The following is a 13,993-nucleotide window of genomic DNA, read 5'->3' on the forward strand; positions in this document are numbered from 1 at the left end:
ACCTCTTCCAATGTAATTTCATGAGTTTATTTTGAAATGAGAGGGTATAGGTCCTAAGTTTGTGACATGCAGACACAGGAAGTTGACTGTCTCTCTTTTGTGTGTGTTCACAACTTAACATTCTTTCCAAGGCTGGATTCTGCAGACTTCCATGACTGCAGAAGACTCCTTTTAGGTCACAACGTATAGGAATCTGCAATGTTTAAGTTAAAAGGAAGGCAGTCTCTTCTTTGATCTTTTGGCGGTAGAGGTGAAATCAGCTGATGTGGAGTAGGAGGAAGGAGAATTATCAGACTGAGGGATGTGATGGAATAAATTCATTTCTCTGCCTAGTCTCCATCCCTTAAGACTGAGACTCCGTCATAGTGCCTTATCTGCTAATCTAAGCTGACGTGTTGGGCAGATTGGCCTACTCCATCACACCCTTTTAGGTTCCAAGCCTTGCAGCAGAGATCCCATTGCTCATTCTCTTCTTGGCATTGAGATACCATCCACTTGGAAGCACTCCCTTTCCCAGACAAGTCACCCAGGGTCCATGCACAAGAGCTCATGAGCTACCAACCTCTAATCCTGGACCAGCATCTACTTTTCATAGCTCTGTTGTTTAAATACCTGACCACAAGGCCTGTCTCCCATCACATCACTAGGTCTGAAATGCTTTGCTAGGTAGCACCTCTTTTTTTTTTTTTTTTTAAGATTTTATTTATTTATTCGTGAGAGACAGGCAGAGACAAAGGCAGAGGGAGGAGCAGGCTCCATGTTGGGAGCCCGATGTGGAACTCGATCCCAGGTCTCCAGGATCGTGCCCCAGGCCAAAGGCAGCGCTAAACCGCTGAGCCACCCGGGCTGCCCGGTAGGACATATTCGTGGCCTCTATTTTCATACCATAGGTCAGTAGGAATGAGGGATTTTTCCCAGGTCTGATCTTCAACACACTACGGAGCCACCGATTACATAGTTAAGTACAGGCATACCTCATATTACTGTGCTCACAGATACTGCGTTTTTTTATAAATTGAACATTTGTGGCAACCCTGCATCAAGTCTACTGGCACCATTTTTTCCAGCAGCGTTTGCTTATTACATCATGTCTCTATCACATTTTGGTCATTCTCACAATATTTTGAACTTTTTGTTACTATATTTGTTATGGCAATCTGGGATCTGTGACTACGATTTTCTGAAAGCTCAGATGACGGTTAGCATTTTTTAGCAAAAAATATACTTTTTAAAGATTTTGTTTATTTGCTCATGAGAGACAGAGAGGCAGAGACCTAGGCAGAAGGAGAAGCAGGCTCCCTCTGAGGAGCCCAGTGCGGGACTTGATCCCTGGACCCTGGGATCATGACCTGAGCTGAAGGCAGACACTGAGCCACTCAGGAGTCCCAGCAATAAATATGTTTTAATAAAGTACGCACGTTGTTGTTTTAGATGTCATTGTACACTAAATAGACTGCAATAGAGTGTAAACATACTTTCATATGCCCTGGAAATCAAAACATTGATTTGACTAAGGTTTATCGCAATACTCGCCTTATTACAATATTTGCTTTATTGCAGTAATCTGGAATCAAACCCATAACATCTCTGAGGTACGCCTATATTTTTTACCTTGAAATTTATGTCTAATTCCATAGGTTAGCTCACTCATTTAAATGTTTCCAGACCACGCCACAGTCATTCCATACCACACCATACCATACCACAATCATTCTAGGCACTGAACGTGTCCTAGTGAAAAGTCAACAATGTGCCTAATCTTACAGCACTTAAATTCGAAGGGAGGAGACCGACAAGAATGTCTGAAAAAAAAACATTTTGAAGCATGCTGTGTGCTGTGAAGAATATGGTAATGGTCAGAGGTAGGGAACAAACTGGCTAGACTTTCAGGAAGGTCTGAGGAGGTGATGTCTAATCAGTGGCGTGGATGAAGAGAAGGCATCAGCCACCTACAGACCAGGGGAGGAGTGGCCAGGCAGAGGAAGCAACTTGTTTCAGGACCTGGCAGGTTGTGGAGGGTGCATAGGGCATTCCGGGCCCTGGTGATGACTTTGGGCTTTGGTCTGAGTGTCTGGGCAAGACCTTGGAGGGTTCTGCACAAGATGACGAGGTTGGCTCTGTTCACCCTAACACGCGTGGTATGGGGACAAACCTTCACAGGCGCATTGTGAACCTCCAAGAAATAACACAAGGTGATAATTCTCTAAGGTTCTGCTTTTTCACCGTTTGATTTTCGTAAAATACTAAAGTTATTTCTTCCATGCGGTGTTTCTGATTCACAGGTGGGGAAAGAGACTGATCATCGTTGCCTCCCAGGACATGCGTTACAGGGCCTTGATAGGCTTGGAGGGTGACCCTGACCTGAAGCTCCCCGACTTCTCCTACTGCATTCTGGAGCGATTAGGCCGGTCCCGGTGGCAAGGGGAGCTCCAGCGAGACCTCCATACCACTGCTTTCAAGTGAGGGGATGATCTTCTCTCCTGAAATACTGGGACTCCCTGATGATTGGGCCCTATTGACTTACCTTCCCTATTTGTCTCCTCCCACTGGGGCAGTCTGTAATCCATGATGGTTGAGCATGCAGTGCTTTTTTTTTTTTTTTTTTTTTTTTGAAGAGACCTTGGGGCAACTGTATAATTTAGTGTTTAGACCAGGCATTTTTGGAAAATGGAAAGTGGAAGTTAGGGGCATGCCAGGCTAGTGGGCATAAATTGGGACCATTGGCCACCCAGGATGTAGGGTGGCCCTACTCATTGGCCACTACAGGATTGGAGACCTGTATTTGATCGTGTCCTCACTAAACCCTCATTGTTGCCCACCCCAGCCATTCATGTCCCATTCCATTTCCCTGGGCCTCTACTCCCATCTCCCATCTACCTCTGCAGGGCCTCAGGCTGAGGCATGGCTCTTCTTTTCAAGGCCATTGTCTCACAGTGACTGTTCCCTTAGACTGGCTGGATAGGAACTGTGTGTCTCTAGCACTTATGTTCAGATGAGAGGCCCTCTGCACTGTTGGGTAAAAGCCACAGGCAAAGTGAAATGACACAGCCACTCTCTTCCTCTCCTCCAGGGTTGATGCTGGCAAGCTCCATTATCACCGGAAAATTCTGAACAAAAACGGGCTCATTACAATGCAGTCACACGTGATCCGATTACCCACTGGAGCACAGCAGCACTCAATTCTCCTCCTCCTGAATCGGTTTCATGTGGACAGGTACAGCATGCAGATACCAGAACACTTTGTTCCAATGTTTAGCCATGTGGATTAGTCCTGTACAAAGCGTAGAGGCAAAGTCACATGACTACAGCTTTTTAAGAAAGATATGTACAGTCTATTTCTGATTATGAAAGTAAGTCCTGCTGATTTAGAAAATTTGAAGATTATACAGAAAAGGAGGAGAAAAAAAATCCTATAACTCCATAGCCTGGCAATAGGAACCGTTAACATGTTGGTGAAATTTGAGGAGAGTATAAAAAATAATAAGTTAGTCAAATTAGATTTGTTTCAGTGACAGAATTGAGGTTGAATTGTGTTCAGTTTAAAATTGGCATTTTATTCCAACATGCAACTTTCATAGTCAACTTAGATGGTGAGATGGGATGGTTTCTGCTGAATGAGTACAATGCATGATATTGCTGTTTAGCTGCATGTCTTAATCTGGACAGTATAGCAAGGTGGTGAGATGTGCATATTCCCTTCTGAAGATCAGTCTCTGGGAGTGGGTCTCTGATTCTTTACTACTCCCAGTTAGGGTGACTGCCTGGCATAAGAATGGGGGAAAAAATGTTCCACCACCCCTTAGAGGGGTCTTGGCCTGCACTCCAGTGCCTCATGCCCTTCTTGGTGGGAGGTGCAGAGACCAGGGTGGGGAAGGGTTGAGCTGGTGTAGGACCTAGAGGACGTGGCCGCTCGGTGAGTAGGCTGGGTGTCCCTGAGTGCATGGCCACCAGTGCTCTGTAGTGAAGGCAGGCAGTGTTGTGGGAGACTTGAGAGGTAGTGGGCATCCCCCCCTTTCCTTTGGACCAGGGAATGACTCTGAGTCTCCTCTAGCTAAGTGCCATAGGCCTTGTCCTTTACCCAGTGGCCTGGCATGTCCTTCAGCGTAAGTTTTAAAGTTTACAGTGTGTGTCGCATAGCACAAGCTTAGACCCAAAGAAAGTGCTTAATATATGTGTCTAGACAGACTATTTATTGACTAAGGATTTCCAGGAGTAATGATATCACTGAATCCCTGTCAAAATTCCAAATTTGTCTTCAAACGTATGTTCTAGAAATCCTACATTAGAAAGAATTGTGCTTTGAGAATTTGCACTTTATTTACTTTACTATCCATTGGTTAGATACTAGTATCAGCAGGCTCCTAACCTGTGTGTGACATGTGTCTACAAAGAACATAGGTGACAGCTATGGGTGGCAGGGAGAACAATGGACTAAATCATTTTTACTTGGGCAAAGTCACTTGAGCTCTCTGAAGCATGTTTTCCTCTTCTGTAACATGGCCATGACACAGTGCTTGGTACTAGTCCATGTACAGTAAATATCTGTGCCTGCCTTTATTTTTCATGTGTTGAGAGGCAGTCAAAGTAGAGACACAGGTATAAACTCTGAATCCCATACATTTGCCCTGCCTACCCCCAGGCCTGTGGGCAGTTAAAGCCAAGGTCACCTTCCCCATGAACACACAGTCCAGGAGCCTCCTGCTCTCTTTCATAGCTTCCTTGGTGGCAATTAGCTTGGAAGCAGTTATGATACTCCATAATAAAAATGAGGCTGAAGGTAGGATCAATTATGCCAGTGAAGTCAGAGTAGAAGCCATACTTGAGGATCAGAGGCATCATAACAGTGAAGAGAGCAATGGATGTGGGCAAAGACCTAGGTTCATGTCTTGAGTCTGAGCTTTAGAAAAGCCTGTTCACTTCTCTATGAAATAATCCCCTCTTTCACCAAGTGAATCATACGGAAATATAGAAGATACTTCCTCAAATTTATGGTATAAAGATGTAAGACGCTATAAAGAATCATAATAGCTGTGGCCAAAGAGTCTAGTCACTATGCTGTCACTAGTTAGGTGTCCTTGGCTGAGTGACTGAACTGCTTAGAGGCACAGCCTCTGCTCTGCCAAGTGCGGAATGTGAGCTAGATGATGGCTGAGACCTAAAACTAAGGTGGTCTGATGTGGCATGTTGTCATTTAAGTCTTTGTTGTCTTTAAACAACAGGCGTTCTTTAGCAATAGGTTTGAGAAGGTGAGCTGTTTTGTGTTTCTCACAGGAGGAGCAAATATGACATCCTCATGGAGAAGCTCTCAGGGGTGCTGAGCACACGGAGTCACCAGATAGAGACCCTGGGCAGGCTGAGGGAAGAACTGGTAAGTGTCCAGGCCCACCCCTGTGCTGGGCTGGAATGATCCGCACCACAGCCTGGACAACCTCATCAAATGTATATTACGTGACTTGCAGTTGGAAGCCCTGTTAACAGACTTGACCATCCCTAACCTTAAAATAACTGGGATCTTCCTTTGTTTCACAAGATAAAAAAGTGCTCGGTCCTCAGTCCTTTGTTGAAGACCTTCATGCCCTTGTCAGGCTCCCATTTCCTCCCATGATTTGCTCTAGTACTACGTGCCATACAAGTTCATGTGAAACGGCAAAACTGGGTATATAGGGGTGTTTCCGTAAGCATGCTTCTAATTCTGTCCCCACTGCCTGGATACGGAAAGGGCATTGTGACTTTGCAGAGAAGCAGGCGAGATGGTGCTGGGAGAAAAGCACTTCCTGGCCAGCTTGATCTCTGGGCCCGTAGTAGAGGCGGGCTGTAGTGGGGAGAGGAGGTAAGCACAGAGGTGGCACGCAGCCTCCAGGCTGATGAGGACAGTCTTCGGTGGATGCTAGGGAAGAGAGCCGGCCAGAAGGGGAGAGAAATATTGCCCTGTGGGCTAAACAGCAGAACTTAAAACCTAAAGTTTCAAGTCATGCTGTTTGGGGACACAATTTGGAGCCTGATTATTGGCACCAGGATAATCCTTGTTCCTGATGCATTGTGGCTGAAGCCCCAGTCCCTGATTCTATCGTAGAGGGAAAGGAGCCTCTTCTCTAATGCTAGATCTACTGCATGTGCGAGTCTCTTTAAAAGATTCTATTTATTTAGAGAGATAGAGTGGGCATGTGCATGCTTGTGAGCAGGGGGAGAGGTAGGAGGAAGAGAATCCCAAGCAGATGCCCTGCTGAGCACAGAGTCTGACCTGGGGCTCGATCCCATGACACTGAGATCCTGACCTGAGCTGAAATCAAGAGTTGGACACTTAACCTACTAAGCCCCTCAGACCAAGCCTCCTGCCCAAGTCTCTTTTTTTTTTTTTTTTCCAAGTCTCTTTAAACAGAGCTTAGGAGGCTTGTGGGTCAGATTTGGCCTATATGTTGTTAAAAGTACTCTTGACCTAGCATTTTTTTTAAATTGAGATTTCACATAAAAATCTAAGCTTCCAGCTGCCTTTGAAATATCAGAGGCTCTGACAAGCCTGGGCCTGCAGTCCTCATGACAGCAGTCAGCTTGAGCCAGCTGTGCACTGGCGGCTCCCCGCCCCAGACCTCTTCCTTCCTGTCACCTCTCAGACATCAGGCCATGTCATTTGTCATTACGTGTGGTCTGCTGTTTGTGGTAAGAAAGATTTTTCAGTGTTTGAGTCTGTCAAAAGTGGAAAACAAAAGGGAGACCGATAAAGCTTCTTCAGAGACCGTAGTAGAAATTAAGAAAATTCGTACTTCTTTACAAAGCAAATTCTGCTCTCTGTTCCTTCTATTTCTTGTCCAGCAGACTTTGCAGAATGAAACCCTCTGCTCGCCTGGGGTCAGTCACGTGTGGGGAGACCGAGCTAGTCTGGTCTCAGGTCAGCACTAGCTCCAAAGAGTGCACCATGATTGGGCATCTTTCCATTATTTATCTGGCCCATAATTCAGTGAGCATCTGCTCTGAGTCAGAACTGTGTGCTGCACCATGATGACAAAAGTTAGTGAGGATGACAGGTCTCAACACTGTCATGGAGCAGTGTTACTGGAGGGGCGGACATGTGAACACACATTTAGGCTCGAATGCTATTAAAAAGGATGTGTCTGAACTCCGATGAAGGATGCACTTTCTTCAGAGAGCTGGGAGAAGCTTTATAGAGCAAATTATAGTCAAGCCAGGCTTTGAAGATGAAGTGTTCCCAAAGTAGACAAGAAATGGCATTTCAGGCATAGGAGAAGTAGCTGGAGGTGTGCTGGAGATGTGCTGGAGGTATGTACAGTAATCCGGCCGCAGTGTGCTCAGGCAGGAAAGCAGAGATGTGGCCCAAGAGGGAAGTTGGGGCCAGATAAGAGAGGTCTGGAGTGCCAGGCTGAAGAGTCGGGGTGTGGCCTTCAGCCGCATAAACTGCTGCTGGCGGTTCATAGATGGAGAAGAATGTGTAGGAAATGAACCGGTGAACCAGTAGGAGAAAGAGAAGTTGGAGCTGCTGGTGGGAGGTGGATGCTGTTGCCTCAGGCCGGGAGCCGGGAGGGTGACCGCTAGAACTGGGATATTTCCATGTGGTAAGTGATGGAGGCCAGGGTGTGGGGGCCAATAAAGGACAAGGAATCTTGCTGTCTGGACTAAGTGATTGCACCTCACTGAAACAGGGCCCAAGGCAGGCTCATTAGAGCAGGGACTGTGCTTGCTTGTTTACTGCTGAAGCCCCACCAGACGGATGGACAGCACCTGGCCCACAGTGGGCGCTCAGTAAATATTTGTGGAATGAATGCACAAATAAAGTAGGGAGTACAGAAGGGAACACATTTACGCATGACAAATTTGACTTTAGGATTTTTTGAGTATGAAGATCTTCTGGGACTTTCACTTGGCGAGGTCTCGTCAGCAGCTGGAAATAAAGTCAGAGAGAGCTGAGCAGGACTTAGTGAATAATTAGCCAATGCATGAGGTTGATGCTATGAATATGGATGCTGTCTTTTGTCGGGAGTAGGGGATGCTTACACTGCTCCTTTCTGTTTTGGCTGGGCAGATTGTGTAAGTCCCTGACGGCAGCCCCCCAGAAGGTGAGACTGCATCATCCTCCCTCACTTAGGATGGTCCAGGACTTAGGACCATATGTTGGGGGCTGAGATTTGATGGATGAACTTCCGTAGGGTCTTCCCGTGGTGCTGAGGGCACAGCTAGATTAACAATAGATCCCATGTACAAGCTGATGTGTTTGGATGAGCCATATGTGAGTCATCTGTATTTTTTTGATAGCCATATGTTCTCCTGCCCTAGGGCTGGAGCACTGGCTAGTCTGAGTTGATCATATATATGTGGTGGCAGCAGCCGCCCCCCCCTTTGCTGTTTGAGTGTCTCTCAAACAGCAAAGAGTCTCTCTCTTTGCTCCCCCTCCCTCCCCCAGAGGGTAAGAGGGAACCTGTTAAGACTCCAGTGACAACTCTTAGTGATGAGTGCCTCCTGTCATTCTGTCCACAGTTTATAGCAGCCGGAACAGGCCTCCTGACTCTGGGGGTTGCAAAGTCAAAGGCAGGTAGTGGCTGGGATGGATATATGAATGAATGAAACAGGCCAGATGGAAAAAATGGTTTTGCTCTCAGTATGGATCCAAGAAATATTTAACTTTCCCCTCAATTATTTTAAGAGAAGACAGCACGTAACTGGTGACAGATAGGAACTGACCTTCAACCCTGACATGCAAGGAGTTGATAGGGCCACCCTGTGAGGCTCCCACTGCTGACTGCTCCAAGGATCCGCAGTCCCAGTATTTGTTGCTGAATTTTTTCTGATAGAAGCCAGAACCCACATTTTTTAAAAAATGAAATCTCTCATTTTTCAATGTTGTGAAGCAAATCACTTATTTTCAAAAACGTATAGATGGAAAAATGTGGCCTACGCTGGAAGCTCCTCATTGGTGACCCTTGCAGTTAGGAACATGTAGGGTCATTTTGGCCATATTGCCTCGCAGAACTGTGAGTAGTGGTAGGGTGCACACTCTTCTCACTTTGTGGAAACTTCATTGATAACCTCAATTAAAATTTTTCTTCACTAAATTTTTTCCTCTTTGTTCATTGCCTGTGGTGGGTAGGTTGTGTGTGTGTGTGTGTGTGTGTGTGTGTGTGTGTGTAGTATACTTCCTTAGTTAGAAAACCAAACACTGAAAAAGTATACGGAGAGAAGCCACCTTTTGGCTCTGCCCACATTTGCCTCACTCCCCCCCACCCCCATATCCTTTCAGGATCTTTGAGCAAATAAATCTCTTTCCTCTCATAATCAAAACTATTTATAGAATCATTTATTTAGTGCCCTGGACCTTGTTTTGTTCCCTTGACAGCATAGCTTGGAGCTTTTCCTCATTAGCCCTTGCGTTTCCTTTTTCAAGGTAATCGGTTAACTCAGCTCCTGAACTTATGTCCACTGACATGATTTTAATGGTTGCAACACCTTGCTTTTATCTGATAGCAGCTCTTAAATTGTATTTTTTTTTTTGCAGGGTCTGTGTGAGAGGACATTTAAGCGGCTGTACCAGTACATGCTGAACGCTGGCCTTGCGAAGGTGGTATCTCTCCCCTTGCAAGAGATCCACCCTGAGTGTGGACCCTGTAAGACAAAGAAAGGTAAAGGTGGTCTTAGCCTCTGTCCCCTTGGCCGCACAGACGGCTTTCACTTTTCCCTTCCCACATTCAGCCTTACAGTGGGGTGACTTCACATTTGTCCAAATCTCCATTCCCCAGTGCCTCACTTAGGATCTCCTAATAGCAAAAGTGCTCAGGAAATGTTCGCTGAATGAAAGTTAACCTAACTGCCTGCACACATCTCTATGTAGATGTCCCTCCAACATCTCCACTCCGTGGTGTCCAAAACAAGTTTGTCTTCTTACACTCAGCCACTGTTCATTCCAGCATTTTGAAAGTACTGAAGCTGTGTTACATGATCTCATTCTGTAGTCCTTGCAAGATCGGTGGTAGTATCACCTTTCACATGTAAGAAAATTAAGAGATGCTAAGTAATTGACATAAGGTTGAGCAATCAGTTTAAGTGGCAGATGTGGGATTTGAACCTTCCAAGAAAGTTAAACTAAGGACCATAGACTATAAAACTTCAAAAACCTTCCTTAGTCCTTTATTTTTCTCTATTCTTGATGTTTACACCGTGCTGTTTCTAACCAACCGAAGTCATTTAAAAAGCTAAGGGTCAGAGCTTTCAGTAGAAGATGATAGATGAGATATATGCATTTATCTGCACTCTTCCCAAACTCTTCTGTAGTGATGACAAGGGATATAAAAGGAATAAACCTGCAGGTACAAAGAGACTAGGACAGGATGACAGCAGAGTCATCAACAGTATTCTGGTGCTCAAGACAGATGGATACATAGTGATGGACTGAGCAGCCTGGGGAAGCTCAATGACAGAGAAGGGCACAAGCCAAGAATTGATGCCTCAAAACCCGAAATAAACTAAAAATGTGGAGATTCCAGGTACCTTCAAGCACAAGTTTGGATAGCACCAGAAACAAGAGGACTGGTTGGCAGTGTGTGTGAGAAGCTTCTGTTCCCCCAAGTCCTCTTCACAACTTTGCATAACCAAGTAGGAAGCCCTTTCCCACAAAATTCTGGATTTATCTCAAGATAAGATGCATTGGAGGGTTTCTGGACCCACAGACCCAGCTCGGGACACAGTGGTGTGCTGAAAATGGGACACTAAAAGGTGAGGGTAACTATCACTGTGGTTCCAAATTTGGCTCCTGCACATTGACAGCCAGACTTCTCCCCTAGGTCAGAGACTGGAGGCTTCTTTTTTCTTTTCTTTTTTAAAGATGTTACCTATTTATTCATGGGAGATAGAGGCAGAGACATAGACAGAGGAAGAAGCAGGTTACCTGCAGGGAGCCCGATGCGGGACTCAATCCCAGGATCACAACCTGAGCCAAAGGCAGACACTCAACCACTGAGCCACCCAGGCGCCCCTGGAGGCTTCTTTTTTTGCAGAAACCAAACAGTCGGAGAGAAAAGCCTTCTAGATACTGAAATTTAGGGATATCCCAAGAAAACAGCTGACCCCTGCCTGCTCACCCTACATGGAAGCCTACACGATGATTCCCAATCCTTTTTCTATGCAACACCCAAAACACAGGCTTTGGGCAGCAATTTAATGCTTCACCAAACATTTGGGAACTCTAATAGGAGTGTAACAGGAACAAACAAAGTAGGAAATAGAAACAAAATGAAGAACAGAGGAAAACCTAAAAGAACTGGCAGAGAGAAGACATCACATCCATGAAAACACAGCAAGAAGCTCTAAAGGAGGGACATGCAGAAAATCAAAAAGAGCTCTTGGAAATAGAATAAATATGACTATTGCAATAAAAGATGTAGCAGAAAGGAAGGTAGTGAGATAATGCTGAGAAAAATCAAAAACTCCTGTAAGGTGAAAAACAGCTAAGTTGAAAATATGAGGGGCTCGGGGGAGAGACAGAATGTGTGCAGAGGAAGAGAGGAGGAGACGATGAGAAATGATACAAGCGCTTCTCCCAAATCTGCAGGATGTAAGTTCTAGAGCAAGAGACCCAGCAGGTGCCTAGCATGAAGAACATACCAAAATCCACACCAAAACACAGTGTCCTGGGACGTGGGAAACCTGGAGCAAAGGAGCCTCCAGAGAGGAGACCACAGACTTGCCGGTAGTACCTGAAGCCCGGTGGCTTTGGAGCTTTCATTCTGCAGGGAATGGACTTTCCATCTGGAGCTCCCTATTCAGCTTTCACATCGATCCACTGTGAAAGTAAGGACATTTTCGTACATGCAGATCTGAAACCATTCATCTCCCATCTCTCGTGTTCCCTTTCAGGAAGCTGCAGGATGATGTGCACCATCAAACGGCAGGCTGAAACAAGAGGTGGGAAAATGGGGTCTGGGTCGCGGGGGAGACCAGGAAAAATGTGGGAAGATGCCGAAGGGAAATCACTGACAGGCACCAGGGCAACCTGTCCACATGGGAACAGGGGATGAGGGCTCTGGAGGGACGCAAGTCCATGCAAAGGATCAGTTCCCTAGTGAGTGTGAATGTGTTTTGAGAAGGTTGTGTATCGGCAGAGAGTCTGTGTGAATTAGTGACCAGTAAACAAAACCAAGCCAATGGGGGGAAAATGACATTATTAATGCCAAAGAAAACCAAAAGGTATATAAGAAAAAAGGTCAGGGCCTGTATGCTTGACTTTAGGAGCAGAACAAGTAACCTGTGGAGGCTGACTTCATTACCACAGCTTAGGAGAGAGTGTACTGATGGAGGACAAAACACACCCTCCCCAACGAGTAGCTCTATGTGGCCAGGAGGCAGTCAGTCGTGTTTGTCGAGTGACAGTGAACTGCCAGTCTGAGGGGTCTGTCTCTTATCTCCTCGCTGAGCTCATCAGTCACTGCCCAACATGTCCGGCTTCCTGTGTTTGAGCAACGTCTTGCAACAGAGTAACACCAATATTATCATACAACAGGTGAATAAACCAATGAAGGAGCCCAGGGTGAGGCCCCTTGGGGGACCTCTGAGTCCCTTCAGTGCTGAGTGCACGAGTGACTGGTCAAATGCCTTGAATCCCTTTGGAAAGAGTAGGTGACATCAGCCTTTTCAGTAGAAAGAAAACCAGGAAGTAGCGCTGGGTCCTGTGGCAGGCAGAAAAGTCCCAGGAACCGAGAGGTATCCTGGGGACTTCTCTGAATACTTAAAATAGCACTGACCTGTGGGCCTGTTAAGCATTTTTATTTCCTGATTTATTGGAAGGAAGACATTAAAAATAAACAGACTGGAATGATTATATTTTTAAAGTAAAGAGAAACTAAGCAGGAAACATCCTTAAAGAGCCTTTCTTGCTGGGCAGGCAGCCATGGAGCACAGCTTCTCCCAAGCTTGAGGCCCCTGGAAATTCAAGCTAGCCTCTTGCAACTTTGATTTGACAGCCCTGGGTCACTTCCTGTGGGGGTAACCTGCAAGTTTTGGCCTCTCTCCGCCTCAGCAGGATGATCTGGGGATAATAATGCAACCTTCCAGAGTGTCATGGGGTTTACAGAAGACAGTGTATACAGAGCAGGGGCCACAGACCAGGAATGGTCACGTGTAGCAATGTATTTTGCTTGGCTCTCGGTGTTTGTTTCACTGAATTCATTGCTGGGCATTTAAGAATGAGAAATTACACCTAAAAAGTCAGCCTTTCAACTTCCCTGCAGAAAATGAAATTAGAAAAAAAAAAAAAAGAAAAAAAAAAAAAAAAAAAAAAAAAAAAAAAAAAAAAAAAAAAGAAAATGAAATTAGGCAACATCAAACTGTGTTTCTTTATTAGCCATCAGCCAGGCAGAGAGATGCTGCCCCCTTTCCACAGGGCCCACCCCCCATCCCCCAGGGATGCCCTGCTTCCTGCTGTGTGGCCCATAGCCAGCTTCACTCTGGTGTGTCATTGGCCTGATTCTTGCAGGTGTGTCTGTGTCACACGGTGAGTTGTCCACATTTTCCTGAGGCCTTGGGCTGGGAAGAGAAGCCCACCAAGACTGGGTACTGATGCTAGTGATGGCTTTAACTCCTTATGTGGGGTCAAGTGAGCAAGCCTCTAAGACAGTGACCATCAGAATTTTTAGATTGTCACACACAAGCACAGAGAGCCCATTCTGACTGTTCAGGAGGCTCCTCTCATTCTGTGGTGATCTTATTACCCACCTCCTGCTGCTCAGGCTCATCAACTGGATTCCCCTCACTCCCCATGTCACACTGTGACTCAGGTATTTATCTGTGTGACTTTTTTCCAACTAGGTTGGGAGCTCCTTAAGAGTGGTAGCCGTGCCCCTCACATACTTTTATCCTTGAGGCCTTTGCAGTGTCTGCTTGGAACAGAGTAGGTGCTAAGCAAAAGCTTAGCAAATTTAATTAGGTATCATGTTAGTTCCTCTCCTTGTGCAGGAGAGACGGGATGAAGGCACAGCTTTAGTCTTTTTTTTTTTTT

The 13,993-nt window shown here is 45.8% G+C and overlaps 1 protein-coding gene across 2 annotated transcripts in view; it reads left to right on the plus strand.

The window, feature by feature from the left end:
- Positions 1 to 13,993, plus strand: part of GTF3C1 (general transcription factor IIIC subunit 1) — a 73,515-nt gene that overhangs the window by 7,081 nt on the left and 52,441 nt on the right. Inside the window, exons 3-7 of one of the 2 annotated variants that reach the window (XM_025415659.3) lie at positions 2,283 to 2,459; positions 3,071 to 3,214; positions 5,272 to 5,368; positions 9,503 to 9,626; positions 11,857 to 11,904. In XM_025415659.3, coding sequence (XP_025271444.1) covers positions 2,283 to 2,459; positions 3,071 to 3,214; positions 5,272 to 5,368; positions 9,503 to 9,626; positions 11,857 to 11,904 — 590 coding nt within the window. The remainder of the gene's footprint in view (positions 1 to 2,282; positions 2,460 to 3,070; positions 3,215 to 5,271; positions 5,369 to 9,502; positions 9,627 to 11,856; positions 11,905 to 13,993) is intronic. The other variant, XM_025415660.3, reaches the window with a different exon arrangement.

This window comes from Canis lupus, chromosome 6 (assembly GCF_003254725.2).
Source record: "Canis lupus dingo isolate Sandy chromosome 6, ASM325472v2, whole genome shotgun sequence".
Classification (NCBI taxonomy): Eukaryota; Metazoa; Chordata; class Mammalia; order Carnivora; family Canidae; genus Canis; species Canis lupus.